At 39.4% G+C, this 27,312-nt stretch overlaps 1 protein-coding gene across 1 annotated transcript in view; it reads right to left on the bottom strand.

Moving 5' to 3' along the window:
- STAG1 (STAG1 cohesin complex component) overlaps positions 1-27,312 on the bottom strand; it is a gene marked incomplete at both ends in the record, with an annotated part of 130,133 nt that overhangs the window by 85,926 nt on the left and 16,895 nt on the right. Inside the window, one exon of the mRNA XM_079539669.1 lies at positions 16,972-17,068. Within this exon, the coding sequence (XP_079395795.1) occupies positions 16,972-17,068 (97 nt within the window). The remainder of the gene's footprint in view (positions 1-16,971; positions 17,069-27,312) is intronic.

The following is a 27,312-nucleotide window of genomic DNA, read 5'->3' as shown; positions in this document are numbered from 1 at the left end:
AACTAAAGTCTAAAATATTTGTTTCTGCTGATTATATGAAAGCCATCAGCTTCCTGAAAAAGATGATCTGCTTTTTTATTAATCTGAAAAGAGGAAATGAAGTTTGTAGGCATTTCTATCTTTATTGTGCTTAATAATATCCAAGCTGTTTCTTTCAACCAAATCTGACAAATCTAAAATGTTCCAATGACTTTTACCAAAGCAGGTAGTTGAGCAGAAGCCAAAAACAATCTAAATTATTACCTCAGTCTGCTCAGACACCAAAAAACCCCGAGGCCAGAGCCAGGCAGGGATGTTCACAATGTGAATGCTGCTCCTTCTCAGGAAAAGCTTCAACTGGAGCACAGCAACCTCTTCCACAGCACTGTCTATATAGCTGATTTAGCTTCCAAAAATTTATAAGCTTCTACTGAAACTCTTTTTTAGAGAATTACATGGCATTCAGAGCATCATCTCTCACAAAGAGTATCTACCACTTGATCAGTATGCTCAGTAGCTTTCAGACCACTCAGTAAAGACAAGCAGTGCAGACACACAAGGTATTACTCCTCATTAATTCTGCTTCTCAGGAAATTATTTGTTTCAAGTAGAGATGAAAAGCATTTACCAGCCACCATCTATGAAAAGCCAATGCAAAAGGTTACCAGAGCTGGCTGACAGCAATGCCTTTATCTTCATCATTCCCCATTTACAAGTACACAAGAAGAGAGAAATTCTCCTTCTTCACATAGCTCTTTTTTCCTACCTTGCTAAGAAAAAACTCCATTTTCTCTTATCTGTTTGTTCACTCCAACACTTTTTGAATATCTGAGGACATGCATGAGGCTTTTCTTTGTTTAAGGTAATAAACAAATTTGAGAAACTGTCTGCAAAAAATACATAATTTGTGCACTTAGCAGAAAGCATGTGCCAAACTTTAGACGCTCTCTGCAATCCTCATTAAGTTTCTTCTGTGCACACTGTGATGTGTCAGTCAACTTACACAGCTGTCTACAATTCCGTTGAACTTCATCGGAACAGAGAATAGGCCTGGAAATGAACGGGGGTTGTGCTAGTGAAATTATTGCATTTTGGATGTGTGCAGCTCTTAGCCAATGAACTTGGCAGGTAAATGATGGAAGAAAGAGGGAGGTTGTACATGAGGAACTGATGAGGATGCTGCAGATTGCTATTTTCTATCACTTCAGAGTTCCTAAGTGAGCATGGACAATCTAAACTATGTCGAAGAAGGCCCATAACGGCACATTCTTCATTTTTCAGACATCTACATTGGGCTATCATAGATCAATTCCAAAATACAACACACAAACAACGGTATCTGCAAGTACACTGCCTCTACCACCTTCTTTTGGGTACGTAAGAAAAAAATTAAGAAGAAAGGGAAGAGCCCTTCTTTACTGGAGAGGATTCCATTCTGTTAGCCTTGGCTAGAATCCTGCTCTTTTCTTACTGCAAATATGTATCTATTATATAGAACTAAGAACTGCAAGATTCCATTTCATGATCTTCAAGAACTGTCTGAGGAACGCTGAGCCCAGCCCCCAAGTAAACTGAAAATCAGGAGTAAGAAGTAACAGCTGTGCTTTAAACATTAACACTTATCTGAAAAAAGTCCTCCCCATAGGAATGGCACAAATACTGTATCTGCTGTCTCAAAAACATTTTTACCCGTGTGCTGTGCATGGGCTAGCCAATTACACAACTGGTGGTGTCTTTATTTACAAGGCAGTTAAGAAAAATTAGCTGAAAGCCTATGCAAAAAAGCCCACAAGAATTTTTTAAAATTTCTTATCTGGATTTGGCTATTATCAAAAAATAACAGGAATTATCATACTTAAAGTAAACTTAACTGTTCAAAATGCTTTGGCAGAGGAAAGAGAGCCTACACTAGAGCCTGAATCAGTGAAAGTCTGGATATGTTTGTAATAAATATAATGCAAGTGGGAACTGTCACCTCACAACTAAGAAAAGAAAAAGTGCTGGCAGCTTCCACGAGAAGGCTGGAGAAAGGGCCTTTCTTGGGCAGCTCTGAGGTCATCTGAAGCTGCATGGAATGGCAACTGGAGATGCAAAGCAAGGAAAGATGAGAGAACACACAGAGATCATGACAGTGCTGACAAAGTATGTAAGTGGGAATGCAGAAAGAGCAGCAAAAAGCTGAGAAAGGCCAATAAATCCCTAGTTCCTCAACAGCAGATGTCTAGGATTCCCTATGTATTTGAGAGTAGACAAAGACAAAGGTATACCTATACCTATGCAGAATTAGAAAGAGTGCTAGAAGACCTATAGCAACAAATAGAGGGTGAAATACAAGTGGGAACGAAGAGCTTGAGTGGAGAAATAACGAACACTAATTAACAAAAAAATTAATCAAATACTATTAAGGAAAAAGCAGAAAAACAGAGAGGAATATGGGAAGCATGGCAGGCTTAGTCTGGAAAACGCTTTAAAATCTTATTTACAATTTCCTCTCAGATTGCTTTGGACACTACCTTGAAAAAATAATTAGTTGAAACTGTGTTTGGCATGAACTACAAACTGCACTTAAAACACATGAAGTATTATGCTGCTAGTATAACTCTCTGCAATTTCCAAATGCAAGATGCCATGCATGCAGCTGCTCAATAAAGCAGTCACTCTTCTGGTTCCACTTCTCAGTGCTCTCTCCCCCCTACTATCAGTTTAAGATGTCTGGAAGTCTTCATGTAAGGATTTCTCCACTACAATTTTTAAGATGATTAGTAATGCTTCATTTTCTGTATTGTACCAATTTTATTGTACCAATAACTACACTCTCAGATGCAACCACCAGTCTACACAGACTCTTGTCTAGTAATCGCTTTGCTGTCCCTCCTACATGAAATTTTTCTTAATATCCACAATATTAATACCAAAGGGTATTACACTATGGGTCATCTGCTTGATGAGTGCTCAAAGATTGAGTTACATTTTTAATTGACAGCCCTGTTCAGCAGTATATTATAGCTGTACCGCTGTGCAGCAGCCTAGAGCAGCCCCACAACGTACACACCAGATGAAACAAATACACATTTCGGACAATGAAGCAGAGCTAAAGCACTGGGATGTACGGCCATCTGCCTCTGCAGCTTCCTAAGCTCACCTGTGAAAATCTGCCCTCACAGAACCCGTTCCTTTCTTCTAACTTTTGGAGTCCATTCTTTCTTTCTTTTGCTTTATACTTGCCACAAGTTTACCTCTTCATCCTTCATCCCTCTGTTATATAAAAGTACAAGTTAGATGTTTCAGTTTCTTCTGCTCCTTGAGTTGTCCCTATTAATGAGATCTCATGCAGTTAATTACATTTTTTTCCCCCTAGCATTTCTTTACTTTTTTTTGCTGTCACTGATGGCTGATACGAACAAAAAAGAAACGCAAGTATTTCCCATTTTCAAAATGCCTGCCACATTACACTGTTTCCATGAGATCAAAGTCTCAAAATACCTAAGGGTTAAATGCATCTTACAAAACACTGCAATATCTCACTGTTTCTATACACAGCTGCAAGCTTTACTTGGCACATGCAGGCAGGGAAGAACACTACCAGGGGGTGAGGAGCGCAGACACTTGTGTTTCCCAAAAGCAGCTTGTTGCTCAGTCTCCCTTCAGAGCACTGGGAAATAAAAGCCACTTAGTAAGATTATTTCTTTATTTCCCTGGGGAAAGCTATGGAATATCCATCTGCGCAATCATCTGTGCAAATTAAACCTAGATAGAAGCCCTGCAGTTTATCTGTAACTTGACTCATGTCTTTGATACTGAACCTGATCCCTGGAGTGTCTCTATTTTCTAACCTACCTTGGTTGGAGCAAAGTGAGCGAGCTCAACTCCTATTAATATTGTAAGCTAAAATAAACATACCTTACTATTAGAATCCCACTACTAATATGCATTAGTTTAGATTGCACTATACTAAATTAATCTAGTACATCATTGAGATCAATTAACGAACTTTGAATGTGCTGCAACTTCCTACTGTATTTTTATCTTTCCTCCTTAGAATGCATTACTAAACACCTCTGCAATCAATTAGTTCAGTTTACCAAGCTACCACTCATGCAGAAAAGCATTACATCAAAACTAAATCAAAGTTAATCTCATATCTCAATTAAGGAGGTAATATAAACAACTGTGGTGTTATATATGTAATATGCAAAGTAACACTAAAGAGTAATAGTGGCTGAATATCAGATAATAAGAGCAATAAAGTAATACTCCAGGCTAAACCAACTGACAGTTTTAACAGGCAACCACTCCTTCTCAAGACTGAAAAGTTTAAGGCCAACAGATAGGAAGGTAGTCTGGAAATGCCTCGCGAACTGCTGAACCTGGGCACTGCTCCTGATCAACAGAATGGTAACACCAAAGCTCTATTTGCATGCAGATATCCCAGAAACCTTGGCCAAAAGCTGGCTGTGACAGCGGAGTTAGTAAGACCTACGGGACCTAAGATTTGCTCATAAAGATTACATGAACGTAGTTTCATTCTCTGAGCATAACTGATGCATTTTTTATACAAAGAGGAATACAAAGCAAAAAGTGGGTAAAACAGAGTTATGAGAAGTCCTTACAAAATTCCACATGGGACTAAGAAGATATAAATGATACATATGAAATATTTGTATCAATAAACTATTTAATACGAAGACATGATGTCTGAAGAAAACAACAACCAAAAACCAAAAAAAGTCCCAAGGAACTGGCCAGTGGAGTATTAGAAAGCTACATAGTGATTTTTTGTAAACGGCACACAGCTGAAGCACAACACCTTCTGCTACAGGCTACCATGGAAACCAGAAATACAAACGGATTGAGAATCAGGTTATCAGACAAATCTGAGAGTAGGAATGTTCTTCACTGCTATCAGACAAAGTAACTTGGTACGGGCCTGCACTGCTGTCTTTCCTGTTTGTGCTTTCATACTGCTCTGTAAGCCCACACAGATGTGATGTTTAGTGTGTCTGAACATCTTCACAGCTCAAATATCAAAAAAACCAAAAGTTAACATAACTACATGTACACATTGCAAATTAAACTCTGGTCATGTGAGTGAGGTTGGTAGAGGATAAGTTGTATTTTGCATACATCTCCAAGAATTCCAATCTCCAGGCCAATTACAAGCCTTGGTTCTAATACCAATACTGCCTTGGTTCTAATACTAGCACTGGGAGGTTGGTGTGTCAAGTAACAACAAACAGGAACAAGATAAATAACATCACTTGAGAACAAAGAGCAAATTAACTCATGCAGGTTTCCTGCACAATTATGCATTAAAAATATAATAAGATTATATTATTTCTAACTCAGTTGAACAATTCAAAACAGTTTGAATGTCCTATGGTTCCTTTGTTATTCCAGACATAGAACTCCAGTCCTGTAAGAGAACTACTCACAGGTGGCATCAGGAAGTAACTAGCAAATATTTCCTTCTGTATATTAATGGAAAGGACTTCATCTTCTCGATGCAATGCCAGTGGTAACTGCTGAAAAAGAATTACAGTCCAACAGCTGCCTGGAAAATTATAAATCCAAGTCCCTCAATCCATAAATTGATCTTCTCATAATTCAAAACTAAAAGCTATTCTGTCACTCGTCATTTATCCATTGGGCAAATAACACAGCAAGACAGGAACACAAATTTAAATGAGGGCTGCTCCGAAAGCAATGCCTCCTATTTTACTGGCCCGTGACACCAGAGGCAGATGTTGGTGGGATGGCAGCAGAGGCTGAACCTTCCCATCAATATTCTGTTACACGTTATTGCCATGTGGCAGCAGAGGGGCCGTCTGACAGATGGAGTCTGACAGAAATGCAGATGAAACAAAGGTGTGTCACTGAATTCCTCCCTGTGGGAAAAAGAGACCCAGTGACATTCATCAGTGCTTGCTGAATGTTTCTGGAGACCAAACAGTTGATGTGAGCACAGTGAGGAAGAGGGTGGTGTGTTTCTGCAAAGGCAACAGTGGTCACCTCCACTGATGCAGATTATGGTGAGCGCAGCACTGCTGGCAAAAATGCGCAGCTAATGGTGGTGAGTATGTTGAAAAACTGTGCTTTGTAGCTGAGAATTCGCTCTCTCAAGTGGTGTTATTTACTCATTGTAGTTTCCATGGAAATAAATAGGAGGTATTACTTCTGGAGTGACCTACTTACTTTTTTTCTGAAGCTGAAAACAATGGGGTTTGCTATTCCTCTACCAGTAGTGACCCCAGCACTATGAAAATGTGATTGAGAGTCAGGCACAGTAGCTAAATTTATATTCTTCCCCCTTCAAAAACAAATGTTAGTGCATGTGCTTTTCTATTTTGAATTGCAAAAAACAGATTTTTTCTTTTTGCTACATCAGTTTTATAAGAAACAACTCATTGCAGATCTGAAGTAACTTGTTTTCAAAGACTTGAAAGAAGGGATTTTAATGAATTCCACTATGTTCCCCACTTGTATTTGCTTCACAGGAACTGAAAATCTTCCGCTGGCTCTATTCTCTAAAACGCAGCACATTCATGTTACAAGACTTGGTGTAAGGGCAGAAAGAATGCTCAGCAACTTGACTTGTCCAGCAAATGTTGCCAGCTCCAAAACGTTTAATAATTCACTAAGTTTCACAGGGCTTTTTGTTGCAGTCTGAAGGGATTGCGATTACTTCGAGGACTCAGTCTGAATCGACTTCAAACAAAAGTCACAAGAACTGTACCTGGTGTACCATAGAAGCTCCCTACAAATATCCTAGTACACTCAATGCAGTATGAATTCAAGGGGAAACTCCATTTCTTTATGTTCATAATTTAAGAAATAAAGAAGAGGCTCAATGAATCCAGCTCTAACTGGAAGAAATGACTCAGGATGTTACAAGAAGCTGTGAAAACACATCTGACCTCAGCTGAATTTTGCCTCTTTATTCTTCCTAGCCCTCGGGAAAAAACAGCTCAAAGGTAATCAGTAAGAACACAGAAGTAACAGTAATCTTTTGCTAATCTCAGAAGATGATCTTCCTCATCTTTATTAATGAGTCACCCTGAGTGCCTAATTAATTAAACTGATTTGAAGAATACAAGATGAAAACTATGGGCAAAAATGGTTTGAATCAACCCAACAGAAACTTGTCACACGCTTACTTCACCAAAAGCTAAAGTTCCACCACCACCACCACATCCACCAAGCTATTTTCAGCTACATTATTTAGGAAAAAAAAAAAAAAAAAAAAAAAGAAAAAGTAGTATTTATTTCCATCATCAAATAGATGTATAATAGTTCTCAATTTAATAAAAGAAAGGCTACTTAACTGTTAGGTCCCTCTGAAATTTCCTCATTACAGAGTAGCATAATTAAAGGGACTTAAATGACTTTCCATTTCCATACGTACACCACATGAGGTACTTACTAATCAGCTTTGGTCTCCTGAAATGAAAATGTATCTCTTTCTTTTAATAGTTGGTCATAAACTATTTTTCTTAACAGCTCTTGTGCAGAACTGCTCTTCCACATTACTTTGTGTACTTAAGGGATGCCAGTACAGTAAATGATGTGGCTTCCCTCTCTCGAATATACTATCTTCCACTCTATTCCAGATATCTTACTTCATTCATTAATTTTCTATTATTCTCCTCCCTGAGCTCTGAAGGATTACTGTGACTTCTGTTCCCAGAAGCAAATTACACCTATGTAAAATTCCAGTCTGTCATCTCTGGAAGAATAACCATCCTTAATGAGGACTACATTCTTTTGCTAGTAGTTTAATGATTTTATTTCTAAACTGTTTAAAAATCGAGGAGCATTCTCTGATCAGTCTGATTGGCATGCCATTAGTTCACCTGAGGATGTCCTATCTGCAGATTTGTGATTCTTCCTTCCAAGCAATTTTTGGTATATCACTTGTTTTTGCTTGAAATGGGACTGGTTCTGCCTTTTGCTGCAGCACTTTCTCTAACTGGATGATAGAGAAACCTCTTGTAACAGGTGCTCTGTGGTGATCCAATTTACCACCTTCCACAGCTGAGTAAACAGGACCCCAATGCAACCCCTGAAAGAAAATTTTAATTTGTTTGAGCTGCAATATTTAAGTTACGAAACGTTCACAACTACCCAGGCAAAATTTTTAAGAACCATCACTCCACAACGTTAATAATGTTTTTAAACTGCTATCACTCTTTGGTGGTATTTTAGTAAAGCATTACCTCTACCTCTTCCAAGGCACTGCTTGCGTTACTTAATGGCTCGATTCATACAGCTGGCCATATTGTCCGTCCAGGGTCTGAGCTGGGAATAAACGTGTCAGTATTCTTGTCATACTGAATTAGATCTGAAGCAGAATTTGTTTTTGTGGGTTTAGAATCTAATAGCAGCATATTTCAAGTAACATTATCAGCTATATACACATATGGTCAGCAAGAACATTACTGCCTGTATCTTCCAACCTGAGCGATACTATGATTCTACGATTCAATGTGTAACTAAATCAGCTTTCATTCCCAAAAGTTTCTGAAATTTCTAGGCCCTCTTTCCATGACCATGGTTTCCTAAGTCACAACAACTCACAAGCAATCTAGATTCATTTCAATAATCAACAACAGGGATTGCGATAAATCTGATGACTACATGAAAGGTATTTCAAAAGATGATGTTATGACTTTGCAGGGATTTGTTTTGCAGCAGGTGGTGCCTATTAATCTCAGCAGGCTGCTCCTGAGAGAAACCATCTTCTCATCAGTCAAAGCTGTTTTAACTTCGTAACTCCCAAATCCAGCCCTTTCTGAAATTGACCAGTTTCAAACCGAAATGCTACAGATGGTGAGCATGAATATCAGTTGTTCTAAGCTAAAATTTAACCTGATGGTATTAACTGAAAGAGGAGACAAACATTTCTACTGATGTACCCACTTCTCATTTGATGACAAGTTACCCAAGAACTGGGATCACCTTTGCTTATTTAAGCAAAGGCACAGACAGTGCTGGAAAGGCTGCTCCTCAGTGCTCCTGCAACAGTTGATCATACTTTTGTTTGATGCCCTTTTCTGTTCTCCCAGGTATCCCCAAAATTTGTACTAAGCTTCTTGTTTGAGGCAAAAGACAACATGGAGGTAAAGGACATATGTAACAGCGTTCTGTAATAGATCTGAGCCTTGTCACACCAGAATATGTCATAACTACCCACTAAAAGGAGGAGGAAAGGTTAAAGCTCATGCGGTCATGATTCAGGTTAAAGAAGATTGAGGGAGTAGATTGATGTAAAGAGCTAATAAAGCATGCAATATTAAAAAGAAATTACTGAAGCCTATAGTTTCCTTAATGCAAGAGAGAAAGAATCAAAATTACAGTGTTACCTGAGAGAAAAGTCATTTTTTGAACTTAATTCCTACCCTTTGCCTGCAGTCAGATTCCAGCTTCAGCAGAAAGCGTAAGTTTGGGAAGACAAGAGAGATGAGGAGCCTTTGCATTTGTCATCTCTTAAGAATGCACTGAGATCTAGTGGTATTTGATGGCTTTTTATAATTAGTTTTTGTCTCAACAGAAAGTCCCTCTGAAGTCATCAAAAACAAACAAACAAACAGACAAAACCTAGCAAATGTTATTAAAACATTGGTAAAGAAGAACTCATGCACAGGTACAATTTGCTCGTGTGTCTTAGAAGAGTACTGTCCAACAAAAATCCCTACTCTGTTATGGCTTTTTGTTGTTGTTTTTTTTAATCTGTTTGACACAGAAAACGAACAGAGAAAATCATACGGATGTGACCAGTAAGACAACAACTCTTCTGAATCCTGAACATCAAGAGGTTTGATTGGTCTTCTCTTTAAAAACAGCTGAAGCATCATCACTTATCTGCGAGATCTCTCACACAGTGACTTCATAATCACAATGAGAACAACAATTTCCCAGGTCCATACCTATGTCATTAAATGACTATGGTAGAGAACAAGTGGGAACATCAGAAAGCCTGGTACAACTTAGGCTCAGCGAGCACTACCAAAAATGCTACACACTATGAATTTAATAAGTGGTGCACAAGGGTAGAACATAAACTTTGTTCCACACTTTCAAGGAGCAATTTCATCTTCAGCAGAGATTTCAACACACACAATACAGCACTGGCAGTGCAGAACTCGCTCTTGGACTGTAACTACAAAGGTAGTTCCCTATGTTATATAGGTCCTTCCCTATGTTATACGTTTGAGTGCTCTAAAATATTCCAGTATTGAATGTCCTGTCAGTTAACTGAATAAATTTGTTTTTGATAATCTGGAAATTTAAATTAATTCACATGAATTAATCAGGTAATATCTTGATTTTAAGCCATCTTATGTTTGGTTTGTCATTGTATTTGATGTATGAATAGATAAACGTATTTCTGAGAAAGTAATCTATTTTTAAAAAGCAGTTTAGTTTAAATCATTGCTGCTTCTGTTACCAATTTCTAGGGTGAACTCCTGGACTGAAGTCAGACCTCAAACCAGCAGGTATTTCATTCAGTGATTCTGGAACCACAGACCCAGCATGGCCCTCACTCACATCTCTGCACTGCACACTCAGCAGATTTCTGCAAGGTTTTTCCCACTACTTCCTGAAAGCAGGACGCACCTTTGGGGAAAAAATGGACATGGGCTCAAAGGTACTTATCAAAACATGATGTGCTGCTTCAGACCTTCCTCATACTTTCACAACTAAATTATTTTACTTCTAATTTTTCACGGCTTTCCATCCCTGGAAACATCAGGGAAATGCAAGGCTTAAAACCAGAGTTCTGCAGCTATTCTGCCCACAGCCAAAGACATTTTGAAGAGGTAAAGAACATAAAAAATAGTGAAGAAATGGAACATGAGATGAAAAGCACAGATACGTTCTGCAGAGAAACTGGAAGCAAGACGGAAAGCCTTTATGAACTATAAGTCACCAACAGTGAAGCTAAGGCTTGAGCTCCAAGAAATTCAACAAAAATCAGCCATTTGCAAATGCTCACTAAAAAATAAGGAAAAAAAAAAAAAAGAGATCTAAACAGAACCATATCACCTGTCAAGTATTTTATATGAACATTCTAACCTGACTTATCTTCATTTAAAGAAATGAACTGCTGAGGGATTTAAAGTAGCTCTGGTAATCTGATCTGCTTTCCACCCAAGCCAGGTTTATAGTTTGCATCTTATTTTCACTTAGAATTTGGTGAGCTTTCATTTCATGATAAACACTAAAAATGGCCCCGAGGCTCAGAATCAAAATGTATGAAGTTCAGAACTGGTTTATCTACACCACAGATAAAATTAAGAAGAAAATAAAGTCACTTCCATTCTTCAGTCCTGCATATTCTTGAATGTGGTTAGCAGAATCCTTTTAATGCCTAATAAAGGTTTTGGGGGTGTATTTTTATTTCTGTATGCTTTGCATAGAAGATATTTTCTAAAACCCTGACATCACCAGGACTTAAAACATATACAGGCAAATGCCTTCTTTTTTTCCTGCACACTGCTCCTTTACCTTGCAGCTTGTCCCCTATACTCACACACTAAAAAGGGATTTTACTAAAATAAAAAAAAAAACAACAAAGAGAAAGCATATTTTACACCTGAATAAAAATACAAAGTCCAACATAATGAAGAACCTTATTTTCAATTATTTTAAAAATATTAAATACATATAAGCTATTAATTTCTCAATAGTACATGAATGACTGAAGAAAGTGTTTTCCACATGCCAAAGCCAGTAACATTTCCCACCAGCAATTCTGCAGTTTCTTATGTAAAGACAATTTGCAGAAAATTATTCTTATCATTCATCCTTCTTTCAGTGCTCAATAACGTCTGTAAGATCAGTATTATTCCACTGATCACAAAACAAAATTCTGTGCAAGTAAGTAACTGATGTACGACTGATTCTTTCTAAACCAAACCATTATTCTCTTTACAATATCATAGCCTTATTAAAGCATTATTAATTGAAGCAAATGTTACTATTTCCTGTCTAATTTGCTTTCTGAAATCCTGCCCAAGAGCAATGCAAGCAGTTGTTTCTTCATTTGTTTTGCCAGATTATGCAATGGACACATCACAGTGCTTCTTCCTGTTCTTAGCCTTCAATTTCCTTTGGCGAAATATAAATCCATTAGCTTGCTCCATGCCCTTAATTAAGAGCACAGAACATGAATAGATCCCAAAATGAGCACGTGTCTTGGACTCACGCGAGCTAGCTCCTAAATCCTGCACTTGTTGATTCCGTTTCTATCATTTGATCACAGCATTTTTCAGAGCATCTTACAGGAACGCGTGAGGAATGATGAAGCGTTCCAAGTGAAGGATGCTGATCCCTAAGTGCCTGATTCACAAGGAGAGCCTCAGCAGTACACATCCTGCTGTGCACAAAGCTCTTACACAGATTCCTGCTTTCTTGCAATTACAAAAAGGCAACCCTAAAACCCACTAGCAGTCAGGGCTGACAGGTGGCAGTATGAACGTTTTTCATTAACATCTGATTCCACAAACAGCAAAGTGAAGCTTCTGAATGGAAACTAGACATAAGAAACTTCATAAAAAGGAAATCCACTAATTTCCCTGACCAACAGTACTACTCCTAAGATCAGCTTTAGCGTGCCGTATCACATAACTTTTTCTAAGGGAGAGCCCCCTAAAATCCAGACAAGGCTGCCACACGAAGCAATGAGCAGTGAGGGCATTTTGCCAGTTTTGTTCCTTCGGTAACTGGTGTCCTGAAGCTGGTCAACACCAGGCACGGCTAGCAGAGGACACAGTGCTCAAATCACTTTGTAAAATCCTCTCAAGAATTTGCAGGTCTCTGGTTTACCTATCAGAAAAGAAATGAGAGGGAGAGAACGAATGGCAGTGATTTTGCTACGTACTTAGAAGTAGTCAAGAGGTTCTCCCCTTCAACGTGTGAGTGAGCTTTTTTCCTTCAAAAGAAAGCTTCTTTTCTTACATGAACCTGATAGGTCGGTTTGTCCTTCACAGCTTAAGAGGTGGTTTCAGCCACTAATTGCTTTTGGTTAGGAAAAAAGATACATTTATTCCACAAGTATGGCTCTCAGCCTTTAAAATCCAGAAAGGTCAGAGTGCTTATGGGGTTTTCTGTTTGTTTTGTACCAATAACAGAAGGCAAAAGCACACAGCAATGCAGATACGCAAATCAGCTCTAAATCCATGGAGCTCCAGAAATGGAAACAGCCTGGTTGTCATAGCAGCAGAGCATGCTACCTGAGCTAATTACTCAGTCTGAGAGGCAGAGCTAATTAGCCCAGAAGCAGCATCACACACAGATCCTTCAGGGACCTGGGCACACATCCTGCTGAGACATTTCAGCTTACTTGCAGCTAGCATGAAAGAAAAAAAGTTCCTTCAGATAAGAAAGCAACTGAAAAGAGCTCTGAAACAAATGCAGCAGACTGACACTGAGCTGCAACGCCACCGCAGAGGACAGCTGTATCCTCACTGCCACAGATCAAACTACCAAATCTGCACTGGCAAACTCAGTTGCACAGATGCACTTATTCCCTCCTGTCAAGTGGAAGCAACCAGTTTATCACCACAACAGCCTAAATTCTATAAGCTCCCTGTTATTTAAGAATGCAAACTGCTGCATTTAGTTTCTGGCAGACCTGGAAGAACGCAAATACAACACCTGTGTTATGAACTCTGAATACTGTAGAAAACAAGTATTACCAAACAAACAAATCTTCTTCCTAGGACTGGAAACAGCATTTACTTATGGCTTTTCCAAAAGCAAAAGCTTTTTAAAAACTGAACATTAACTTTTTCATCTGGGAGGAAACAAGAAAACACATTTATCAATTTGCCAGTTCTTGGCAGCCATTCTTCTTTCATAGAAGCAGCACAAACCATCACAAAGAACACTACATCAACAGAGTGTCAAAGGAAAGGATTTTTGCTGGAATTGTTAAGGAGAGTAAAATAAAGGAAAACTTGAACTGCTTTCATGTTTTTGTAACCAAAATCAGCAAAGGCAATAAACATAAATGTTGAGTGGGAAAACTAGTGCAAAAACGGTGTAAAGAATTAATTTAGGCCCTTTGAAAATCCAATTATTGGATGGAGATGCTTTTGTTAGCTTAACAGGACAACCATTGCATTCATAATCACCTTTAAAATATAGGAAAGATTATGGAAGTCATCCTGGAAATAATTCTCTCGTGTTTTAATTGTCATAATTACACAAACCAGAACACATCATACAGAAAGTAACTGATTAAATACTCAAAAGTGCTGACAAAGAAATAAGCAGACACTTGAACATTTGGTTAATATTTATTGGAAGTTACACATACCTCACACGTTAGCCTGCACAATACATAACATTTTCCATTTCTAAATAATTGATGCTATGTGACTGCTTATTCCTACTTGCAAGAGGTCACTTCTCATTTCAGGAAAATCTCTAAGCAAAACTGAAGGATGCCAAAACTCATTCAAGCATACGTGCAGCCCAATAGAATGGAATAAATGTGTAAAAATCACTATTTCTCTGATTATAAATATTTTTGTCAGGTTCAGTACTGCTGCCAAATAAAGCTGTTAAGTTTGGTACCTAAACAGTCTCTAATAAAAGTCAGAAGAGGCACCTACTCTTCACCTATTTGAAGATTTTGAAATAAATGTCAAGCTAAGTGTATTTTACATATATTTAGATGTCAAATATTTCTATTTGCTAAACTCAGTGTCCCTTCCAAAGCTCCCTGGGGAGCCTCCTCCCAAGTTAGTTGCTGCTCTCCTTCCCTCAATTAATACTCACAAAGTTACATCTGCTAGTGGTTAGCATTTAGATCAGACTTCTATTTTAGATTAGAAATTAAAACGTCATATTTGGGAGGAAGTTTTTCACCCAGGAGGTGGTGAGGCACTGGCACAGGTTGCCCAAGGAGGCTGTGGATGCCCCATCCCTGCAGGCATCCAAGGCCAGGCTGGATGTGGCTCTGGGCAGCCTTGGCTGCTGGTTGGTGACCTGCACACAGCAGGGGGTTGGAAGCAGATGAGCACTGTGCTCCTTTTCAACCCAGGCCATTCTGTGATTCTATGATATAATAGAGCATGTATTCTTCCAATGAAAAGGAAACTTCCTCACACAAACACAGAAAGTGGCCAAATTTCCAGACCTCATTTGCTTTAAGGATGGCTTACTGCAGGTCTTACTCTAAGCGGCCTATCAAGGAAATCCACCATCTTGTGGTAAAGCTTTTACTTTTCGCAGTGGACAAGCATGCTTACAGCACGAGAGCGAGAAAAGGCAGAGCTGGGAATGGCAAAGAACAGAGCTGTTTGCCAGGGTTTTAACCCTCTTCACAGCTGTGACTGCACCCACTGCAAAAACTCCAGCACAGAAACAAATCCCTCCACCACCACACTATAAAGCCAAGGGACAAGTCATCTTTGCCTCCTTTTTCTTGCCCTTGCTATTTGAAACCAGAAGGCCACTAAAGCGAACTCAGCAGAGAGATTCCCTGTGAATGCAGAACTATTTACCATAAATCCATCAAACAAATAAAAATATAAAACCCAACAACAGCATAAAGATTAAATGACATCAGCCACTTGAAGTGCTGTGCTTCACAGCCAATAATGGATAGCTTTTCTGGGAAGCATTTGCTCCAATAGCATATGGCTGACAGCGGGCATTCAGCCTCAGCAGTCAGTAACAACATGTTTAAAATAATATGATTCTTCTGAGATTTTAATTGCTGCCTTCTCAAATAGGGAAATGTAGGAATTAGGGAAGAGCAGCCAAGGAATGAAGGTGTAGAAGTTTGGTCTTTTTTCCACATGCACTTTCAAAATAAAGTGGTAAAAATAATTAAAAAAAAAAAAAAAGTTCAACCACTTTCACATAAGCAGCCAAACAAGTCTGGAAAATATTTCAGGTAATCTGTGTGAAGAGCACAGACACAGGCTGGTATCCTAAACCCCAAGCTTCAGTCCTTCCATAGCTCCTGTCTTTCCTACCATCCATAAATAACTTTATTTTGTTAAGCTACTAAAACACACTTGCTGAAGCTACTGTTGGCTGACATTTCTTTCTCTCTGATGCTTTTACCTGTACCTGGGACTTCTCCTTATATTTAAGAAGGAAGAAAATGGACTTCTGACTAAAGCATTGGATGGTCTGACAGTATATTTACGTGCCAGTTACAAAATGGAAGAAAAGTATTTTTGAATTGTAGGTTATTTTCAATAATACTCCAGGCAAATCATATGAAACATTATTAAACTATTAACAGTTTGGCTCTGGGTGCTACAGACTGGAGTTTTGTCTTTCACTCTTTTCAAGGTTGAGTTAACTGTAAAATGGCAATACATGAAAAATTCATTACAAAGCACACTGTAGAACAGAATACTGGAAAGAGCAGCCCGTGCTAGATAAATGGAGACTGATTAAATAGGGTGTAGAAGACTATCCACTGGCTGCTGGCTTGATACAGTATTACAGAAGAAGGACTGAGATTGGTGCTTCAGGGAAAAAAAAAAAAAAAACCAAAAAGCCAAGAACAGCTTCTTTCTTCTTATTTGAAGGCAACCCAAGCCCGACTCCCTCCTCTTCAGTTAAAAAAAGGCTTATTTTCCTAGAGAAAGAGAAAAAAAGGCAGTTGAAGTATAGTTACACCTACTAATTCTTGTAATAAAAAAATGAGGGAAGAAGAGAAAGGGGAAGTAAAGATACGCGTACCTTGATTAACAGATCTTTCGTCTCCTTTTGCTGACGAGCAGAGTGTCTCTGTGAGGATTTGCACACTTTAGGATGATGACAGGAAAGTGAGAAAAAGAAAGGGTATGCCCTTGACAAACAAGCTTTAATAAAATTACTCCTGAATGCAGACAATATTTCTGTATAAACCATGCACACACGGAATACCTCCACACACCTCCCACAACAGAATCACATTTTCACTAAGACAACTTGTATGGCTGTCAGATTTATTCTATACAACTTGTTCCCAACGTTCTGTACCTCGACATCCTGAACACTGGATAAAGAAGTTGATTAAATCCAGAAGTGCTATGTCCCTGTCTTGTTTATATGATTCAATCCAGTCGTCCACCACAGACTGTCAAGAAAAAAAGAATACTGATCAGACACTCTCAAAAAAACATTTTATTAAAGGCAAAGTATTTATTCTTTTCAGAATCTAATTTCATAACTGAGAATTTATTTTACATAATTACATGTGTATACAAATGCAGAAATCTGTACACCTTCTCTCAGGGTGGAGACAGAACAAATATTGTTAGAGAGCAGAACCATATGCACTGTTTTCCATAGTATAATCACATAAAACACAGGTTCAAATTCAGATTACTTTAATTCCTGAAAATTCTACTTGCAGTATTTATCCAGTTTCACACTTGCATTAAAAAAACAAAGACTACGATTACATACAGAATGACCAACATACATGCCCAGGAAACTAATGAGCAGAAGTCATTTGGGGATAAAAAAAATGAATTTACACTGCATAATGAACATGTCAATATTTATAGAGGTCTAAATACTGCATCAATCATTCAGAAACACTGTACGTAGCTCAAGAAGGCAGAATGAAATGAGTATTTTGTAAACAAATCCCATATACAGAAGTTGCTTTTATAGTGTTTGGAAGTCATTAAGCCACCTGAGTCTCAGTATACGAAGCAGAGTCAGTTTCAAACCGTGCTCAGAACTGTATTTAGTCAGATGTCTTTATCATCACTGATCAGCAGGCACAGCACGCGGCCATTGCTATGAATCATAGCAGGGGAGAGGACAGAAAGCACACAGGTGTCGAGGTTTGTATTTGTCATGTATTAATCTCTGGGGACACAGAACGTGCTTCAGTGGCTTGATGAAAACATCCAATAAATGAATTTTGCCAGTCAACATAAAAGTGCAATCACATCACTGGAAAGGGCCAACAGCAGTTATACACCAGCTGAAATGAATGCAGAAACACATAATGAATGGCAAAGCCCATAGCTGCCTCCCTGACACTTTGCCTACAGTTCTGACTGCAGAACTATCAATGCTGGGGAGACCCATGATTTTTAAACCTCCCAAAGTCACTAAAATGAAGCAACGAGGAAGAACCAAAGAAAGAAACTGTGGAAATAGTTTTAAAACTACAGTAAAAAAGCAAGAGGGTTGTGTGGGTTGCTGAGGTCTTTAGCAATACACGAACGACTTCCTTCCATGTCACTGATACACAGTATTATCAGAGCTCTCCGTTCCGAGTTCCTCAGTAACACAAGCAGGGACTGTCATGAATTGTACGTGCTTAATGTCACTATGATGTCATGTTTTACTCATTTCATTAGGAGAAAAAAAATCCTTCCTGCTCCGTACATGAGATAGCACTCACCAGGAGAAGCATGATGAGGCTTTTGGAGCATATCTGACAAATGGATTCTTGTATTTTGAAGTTTTGGGTTTATAATGCTTTTCTTTCTATGTATTTGCAAGAACAGCATCTGCAAAATTAGCCAATATGCCCCATCTTTAACACAAATCACTACACTTGTTCTTAACCCAAGTCAGGATGAGACTATCAGCAGTTATTCAACAACCAGCATAAATCCCTACACATCCCAATTGCCAGGAAACTAAGTTTTTGGAGGCTTTGCCTACGAACACACTCACACACATGCACAGTAGAAGCACTGTCTATCTGCTCCTCAAAAGGAAACAAAAAAGGAAGACTTGGCTCAAATTAACCTAGTTGAGAAACACACACCAAAACTATTCAGAATGCTTCACCATTATTTCAGCACGAATGTAGACCTGTTCCTCTTAGTACCAATCACCTGCAGAATTCTCCCCAGCCCATAAAACCAAATATAGCCAAGTGTGAAATTTTTTTACTAAGCCAAATATTGACCAAGCTTAATGCCCAGCCTGTTGGTGTACAAACAAAACATTTGTTTGAGCAGCTTTATTAGTGTAACTCTCAGAACAACACGTAATTGCCAGCTTAGAAAACAGCAGCTGGGCCGAGTCAGCCAACAGCTTCTGGCCCAACAGGTCTCACCCTGTTGTGTAACAGCTCACTGATACTTCCAGTCGCTCTCCCAGACCCTTAATCTACACCTCAGAAGTTTCCTGGTCTATGAATATTGTTCCACACACTTCATTTCTATTGTAAAGAATGTGTCTGGGAACCAGAAAACTTCACCATCATTCAGTTGCAGTGTATCTCAACAGTTAATTATTCATCACAAAAAAAAAAGAAAGAAAAAAGAGTAACTTGTGTTTTAAATTTGCCAGGGGCAAGTTCTACTTGATGCCACCTAATTCTTACAGAAGAGAACACAAACCTCCAGCCCAATTTACATTCTCCATGCTTCCATCACATTCTGCACTTGCCAGCAGCAGCACCCCACGCAGTGCTGTTGTGACTTACACAGAAGCACTTCCATTTTTACCTTTGCTCTTAACGTATTCTGAAGTTTACCATCTTTCTTTTTCAGCCTGGGAAATCTCAGGTGATTCTGATGTGTTAGCATCTAGTTCTCAGCCAGTGATTGTGCACCACCCCAGCCCAATGTCACTAAAGCCTTCCCTGCAGAAGCAAGGCTGACCTGAAAGATTCCTTTCCAACTTCAGTTTTGCTCCTGGTTGTCGCTATGACATTCTGCCCCTTCAGCTATAGCACTGCAAGTGCTTCCGCACCATGCTATAAATTACATCAGTGAACACATCTGCCTTAAAAAGAGGGAGATTCAGAGGAAGATTTTCCTGTTTTGATTCTACTTATTTCAAACAAATTTTTTGTTTGTAAAAAGTTCCTCAAAATTGTAGCATCAGTTCAACTCAATGACCTTCTGCTTTTTTTCCTTTTTTTCTTTTCTTTTTTTTTTGTCTTTTCATGTAACTGCAATTAGTGAGGGACGAGCTATGGCCCTGAGCACTAAGCACCCTCTCCGTCCTCACGAGCACAGTACTTGCTGTGCTAAACTGAGAACCACAATGCAATTCCAAGAAGAACAGAGACAAACAGAAGATCTCAAGTCCCGCGGACCAGATGAGAAGCGCTGCAGAGTCTGTAGCACCAGCAGCAGACAGAGAACTGTAAAATCAGAAGTAATGCTTACAGCAGGGACAGCAGACAAAGACTGCTTCCACCTCGCAGAAGACTGACAGAACAGCTAAGCTAAAATTTCTAAGGTTTGGGTACGAATTGCCTCACCTTACTTTATGTGCCAGTCAGTCCTAAACTCAACAGTGTATATATATATATATATATATATATTCATTGTGCAACGGTTGCTCTGAAAGCAATGCCTCCTATTTTATGAGGTTGGCCCGTGACACCACAGTTGGGTGTTGGTGGGAGGCAGCAGAGGTTGAACCTTCCACTAACATTCTGTTACTATGTATTGTTACAATATTCTTGTTGCCATGTGGCAGATGACAGCAGAGGGGCAGTCTGACAGGTGGTGTCTGACATGGAGGTGCAGATGAAGCAAAGATGTGTCACTGAATTCCTCCATGTGAAAAAAGAGAACACAGCCATGTTAACTGACTTGCTGAACATTTCTGGAGACCAACAGTGGATGTAGCACAGTGAAGGGTGGGTGGTGCTCTTCAGCAGTGGCAACAACTGTCAACTGCTGGTACAGATTATTTTGAGTGCAGCAGGGTGTTGTCTATTGCTGGCAAAAATGCATAGCTGATGGTGGTGCTTGTGTTGAAAAAGAGTGTTTTGTAGCCAAGAATTCGCTCCATCAGATGGTGGTACGGTTCTCACTGTTGTAGTTTCCATGGGGAATACTACAGAGGCATTACTTTTGGAGCAATCTACAGACTTACATGTATATCTATATCAATATTCGGTAGAATCTACGGTGTAATTCATCTGTCCAGAACAGGAACACACTGTGAGGCAAGACAACTCCTGCTAAAGGCTGCTCATGGTGACACCAAGCAGTGCCCTGCTGGCTGCCTGGGGAGATGGGGGTGACAAAAAGGCCCCTCAGGCCTTGGCACAGTGCACAGCTACACAAACTGTGCTCGCTAATCCTGGAACCCTGGAGGAGGGCAAGTATTTCTAATGTATCAAAATGGAAGTAACACCTGTAGATCTACGTAATTCAACCCCTCATGGACATTAGGCATGCTTATTGGTAGGGTTTTTTTTTTAGAGATTATAGTTGAAGGCAACAGGAGATAATGAAGCCAGTGTACATATGCTACAACAGTTGGAACCGAAGCAAACTGTTAACTTTTGATGTAACAGAAAGGAGCTATAAGCCAGAAAACATTAGGATGAAAATAAGAAAAAGATACGTATCACACCCAAAATAGAGACAAATACCAACTGAACCAAGAAAAGACAGCAGTAATCCAAAAACCACAAAAAGAGGTGTGGTTTCACAAACAGAGAAGAGATCGGGCAGGCAATAATGTAGCAATGGGTGCAACAACGAATCGCTGCCAGAAAAGGCATTTTTTTTTGCTAAACATGCACAGAGGGAAAGACTGCCATTAAAAACAAGGACTTCTTGCTGACAATCCACAGATTAAAACCAACCCTTCCAAATCAACTGATCTTGTTACTACTCCCATTCCAGCAATCCCACTTTCAAGGGTATCTCAGACATAAGCAAGCAACAAACTACATTAATAATTCTCACAGCAACAACTCATTTCCTGGCCCTTTCCCTGTCGCCTCCCCTACACACAGCACTGATGTTGGAGCGAAGGCACCGGGGGAGGAAAGGCTCAGAGAGCTCTTTGGAAAAGAGGCAGCTGCAAGTCAGCTCCATCCAGCAGAATTCACCCCAAATCTTGTTGCCTACTTCAGCAGAACACTTAGGAAAGGTGGCACAAACAGACTGCATGAGTTGTGCTGCTGGTACCCATCTGCTGCCAGGCGTTGTTACTTTCAGATGTAGTAGAGAGTGTTGATCTACCATATGGAAAATAACACTTAAGAAGCTAAACACAGCATTCCTGGGAAGCTTGAGATCTACAGTACAAGTTCTCCAGGCACAGGAAACCAACGCTTTCGAGATCACCAAATGCAAAGAATGCACACAACAAGGAAAAGGCCCTTGACAGCATTACGATGGACAACAAATGAGAAAGTGCATGAAAAACTCCTTAGCTTCTCATTTTCCTTTCCAGACTGGAGCAAGCAATTACTCCAATAATACCATATGACGTTTTCTAGTTCTCTGCCCTAAGAAAGCAGCCATATGTGCACACACAGATGCATACACACCTCCCTATATCGAGGCTACAGACAGACACAGACATGCACCCAGATGCACCACATCTGAGTCAGTCGCTGGGATGGCTCTGTGCTACAGAAATGAATTTTTTCCAGTATTCTTTTAATTTTAAAATGTTTCCATTCTTATGAGAATTGAATGCAGACTCAAGATCTTCTGCAAATAACAGTTGATATATTAAGAATAAGGGGTCAATACAGAGATTTTAAAAATTTCATAGCTGCTTTTCAGAGAATCTCACAGATAACTGCTTCAAAACCTGCCACACAGCTCTGTTGGAAGACAAAATTTAACAAGACTCGTAAGCTGAAAATTAGGAGCTTGAAGAAAGTTAAGGAAGCAACAAAACAGATCTGAGTAAGTAACTTAAAATCAATCATGGAATCTTTACAGATGCACTGACCTTCACACCTCTAAGTCTGCTGAAAGATACATCAGAACGCTTCTGATTCCTGAGAGGAACAACAGGTTCAAATGCCAGTAAAAGCAAAAGTCTGAGGCAGTGAACAAAAAAAATGAAGCTCATTATCTTATTACCTCCTGGAGGCTTTTCAGCTATGAATCAATTTCATATTCCTATAGTGGAAGAACATTACAGCACTCAGAAGCATCACATGCTGGAGGAACCATAGGGACTAACTGCTGGTGATACTTGGCTAGCTCATGTAAATTAGCACAGTCTCTCTAAATATTAATGAAAGTTCATTTCATAAAGCTATTTCACAATTTAAATTGAGCAACAATTTGGCAGCAGTGCTACCAACAGAAAGTAAATACTATATCCAAAGGGGATGTTCAAGTGAAAGATGTGAGCCTGCTGTGCACTAAGGCAGAGCAGTGATTAGGAACACTGAAATCATTTGCCTTTTCTTACATCTGACTGTGGACTTGCCTCCCTCACACTGAACACAAAGGACAAAATACGACTGGAGATGAGTGCACGGTGTGTTTGTATTGAAGGCACAGAAAATAAAACGAAAGCATAAAATGTGGCTTACAGTGAGGTCTTCTGCCAATGAATTGTTAACCAAATGAAATTCAAAGCTTACTGAAACAGAAAGCACAGGAACGTTATGATTTCAGTTATCTGTATAAAGAACTGCCTCAAGAAAAGAGAAAAGCTAGGAAACACCTTTAACAGGTGGTGAGAATAACTTAAAAGAACAGTGAAAATAAGAATACAGGGAAAGAAACTGAAGTACAAAAGACTTGCAGTGTTCTGTGTAAAGTTCTTCAAGTAACCCTATCTCTCTTTTTTCTTTTCTTCTTTTCTTTTTAATAATGGAAGCATTTAGGGTCAAATTTTGTGAAGACTGAGGTCACTGCACAGTTACCAAGGAGAAGGCAGCACCTAGCATGTCACAGTATGTGCAATTTAAGGTTTGCGTCAGACTTCCAGATGACTGATTGCATTCCTAATGGCAGACAGGAATATACACCCACAGAAAGAACTAAGGTAAGGTTAATAAAACAGAACTGTAGATCGAAAAGCTGCAATTTATTCTTTTTCCTCTAAAGATGGTTATTTCAAATTAAGAGAGTTCCCGCTCTGCTAGCTGCTAGAAAGCATTTTCTAACAAGCCAAAATGATTATTTTAAATCTTACTTTATCACTGATTCTTGTTCTCTATAAGCAAAGACAAGAAAATCTGCTTATGCAGTGCTTATCTATGTAACTTTTTTTCCTTGAAGCACAGAGAGTAAAGGAACAAAATCTTAAGATAAAACAAAGGGACTCACACTCTCCACACAAAGGCACCTGTTTGCTTTTTGTGTATTTCTATGCAGAAGATCGAGTGTGAGCTGTCATGTGGGGCAAGCACTCTAACACACTGCATGGAAAAATGTGGTTGGAAATATACCCACTTCTGAAAGAGAAAAATATTTAGTTCCCTAGGAGTATTACAGTGGCACGACTCAAGTGGCATTACCCTTATATGCATAATAGGTACTGGAAAAATTATTCTTGCAGATTGTTTCAAATGACAGGAGCCAGCAAGGACGAGTATCCTTGCTGCAGCACAGCTACAGCACTCAGAATGGCACCTCCTCAATCCAGCCCTCAGGAAAGAAGGTCAGACTGCAGCAGCCTCATACCAAGCCCATTTTCCACAATGATACAGACTTTGTGCAGCTGATCTCTCACCATTTACGTATTACACGATTTCTAAAGGGCTCTGCCTGTTTAAATTGGACCATTCATGGCACAAATGGTTCTGATGGCTGTGCATGAGATTTGAAAATCACTAGAGGAGCACAGAAACAAAATCAGTTATTCCAATATGAGAATCATTAAAAACCATGCTTCAATTTCTTTTGCTAATGTTATTTGGAAAAGTTCACGTATCAGCTCAGATACTCTAAAAAAGGCTGACATTCTAGAGAGCAAAACATTCATCTGGCTTTAACCACAGTGGGCGTTTTCAGGTCTTTGCACACTGCACTGTAAGCTCACCTTAGTTGCAAAATCATCAACCGTGAATTACACAAGGGAAAAGAAGTACTGTATGACTGCAGAAAAAAGTTATTTGCTATTAAGGGATGCATCTTCACTTAACTGATGTTTAATTTGGCAGCTAAACTGTTGCTAGCACAGCAAGCATGAGAGCATGTACCTGGTTCAGATTCTTCCTTTTAAACCAGCAGCATATATCTAAAGCAAACCAAGATGAGGTTGCAGAAAAATCCATCTAGCAGAATCAAAACTAAATACTATTTAAAATGACAATAATAGTTGTAGTCATTTTATTCTGTAAACTTTAGAGAACATCTACTTAAAACTCCTTAGGAGTTTCTGAGGCTGTTTGGTAAAATACCAGATCATTATCCCAGGTCATTATCCATTCTTCAAGAGAACGCAGAACTGTTACAATACAGCAAAAGACTAACAAACCATGCTTTCAACACAAAGAACAGGAATAATACTTAACATCCTAAAGTTTGTATGCTGTTAAATCTTATGGAAAACCTTGACTTCCTGAAATAGTCATGGTAGATGCAGAGACACTACACAGTGAAGAGGACTTCTGGTAGAATTCAGGGAGAAAAAAGCCATTAAGGCTACTGTAAACACAGAAAGGACATTCACTCTGAGCTGCAAACAGTCTGAGGTAGGGAGAATTCCCAAAATATGTTTTGATGTCTAATCGTCCTTTCTTATTTGCCTTTGCCAGTGACAGGATATTGGACTTATGAGATGATCCAGTCAGAGCTAGAATGTTTATGTTTTTAAGCTCAAGTAACGAGGTGTGTATGCAGAACACAACTTCTGAATAAGGTAGATATGATCGTGGCTATACAACCATTTTAACCCAGAATAATTCTGAGCTGCTGCCAGAGATGAGCTGAATCAGAGAGCCGATCCAGCTGAGAAATATCCATCCCAGTGCCACGTATCTACCTCTGTGTGACTACCAAATATACCAGAAAAGTGTAAAATACACCAGCTGTGGGTGGGAGAGAAGGTGGGACAGATCTGATCCACAGCAGCCTCAGTGTATGAAAATGGAAGCGGGCAGACTACAACTGCTCTTAACTAGAGCCACTGAGAGGTCTAAGGATCACAGAGATTACACTGCATAATAATTATGCAATTAAAATAACTGTGTGACTAGATTTCAGGGAGTGGAGAAGAAAGCAAAGCAAAGCTTCATCTGGATGCTGAATGTGCTGGGAAGCAGCTGGTAATGCTGCACAGGCTCTGGCACTGGCCCTGCTGTAAGCACAGAGCTAGCAGCACCATGACAATTCCATTTCAACATACTAAAATACCTTGGGATACAAAGCCTAAAACACACACACAGTGGCACTCAATGGAGATGTTTTACTCTGAACCATCACTACTCAACACCAACATATAAGCAGGGGGCTCAAATATTTCAAATATCAACATTAACCTGATGTTTGCAGTTCACTCCAGATAAGGGTAAGTGGCAGTGCACACAATACGATCTCAGCACAGATCTGTTTATGTTTTGCTACCAAATGCCTTGTTTGATTACTGCTGATTATCTCTGGTTTTCTGGGAGAGGCACAGATCTCCTCTGTACACACGAAAGCAAAATGCCTCCACACCTGGGTTGACCAACACAGAAGCATAAACTTCATTACTGCTACCTGGACATAACTGACCCATAAGAAATGTTCAGCTTGCAGTCTAAACAACATGCGAGATGAGCACATGCTCAGCACAGGCTTCATGCCGGGTCAGAGAGCAGTGCAGAAGTGCCCAGGAAATCTTCAGCCACAGGTCAGCCTGCACAGTGGGGCTCAGCTGTGCTGCTGGTGGGCATTAATCCACGGCCTTCACTCCCACCAGTGGGAGCTCAGACAGTTTAACATGAGAAATGATGAGGCGGTCTTTTCGGCCTACAGAATTTAAGGGTGGGGAAATATAGTGGATATATCTGCACCCAGCATTCAAGGTAAGAGCCAAATGATAAAAAGCAGGAAAGTGTCATATTTGCATAAGAAATAAAAACGTGTGCATAAACAGCTCCAGGAACAGTTTTACTGGATCAAAGCAACGTACCATCAGAAAGCAGTAAGGTCATACTGCACTGCATACAAAGAGAATTGCCAGCTTCTGAAGCAATTAATGATACCAGGGCTAAAAACCAAAACCAATACCAGCAACTCAGTACCAGGCTAATGTGGGTATCAAATCCATTTACAGAGTTCAAATGAGAATGTGATGGATGGATACAGCTAACACTTCATGAAAGAGGCAAAGATCCATAGGCAGCTAACACTTCATGAAAGAGGCAAAGATCCATAGGCCAAGAGCACCTCTGAAGTGGTACGCGCTTGAAAAACAAAATATTAACACAACTTTGCTTCCCTGGAAGAACCAAAGGGCAGTAAGCTTGCAATGAGAACCAAAACAGAGGAAAAAAATCAAGTGGAACTGAACACAACTCCTCAGCTAGACTTCCAGGAGCTGGCAATACTAAGCCAGAAAAACCTACCAACTAAAATACATCCTGAGAGCAAACAGCTGGAGCAGACAGATCAGAAATGAAAGCACACGAAGTAAAATTCCCATGTAATTTGAAACTATATTAATTGATTTTTTTCTGTTTTCCAT

Source organism: Tetrao urogallus (assembly GCF_951394365.1).
Source record: "Tetrao urogallus genome assembly, chromosome: 9".
Lineage (NCBI taxonomy): Eukaryota > Metazoa > Chordata > Aves > Galliformes > Phasianidae > Tetrao > Tetrao urogallus.
The sequence above is the reverse complement of the archived record's forward strand: the minus strand, read 5'-3'. Positions and strand labels throughout refer to the sequence as shown.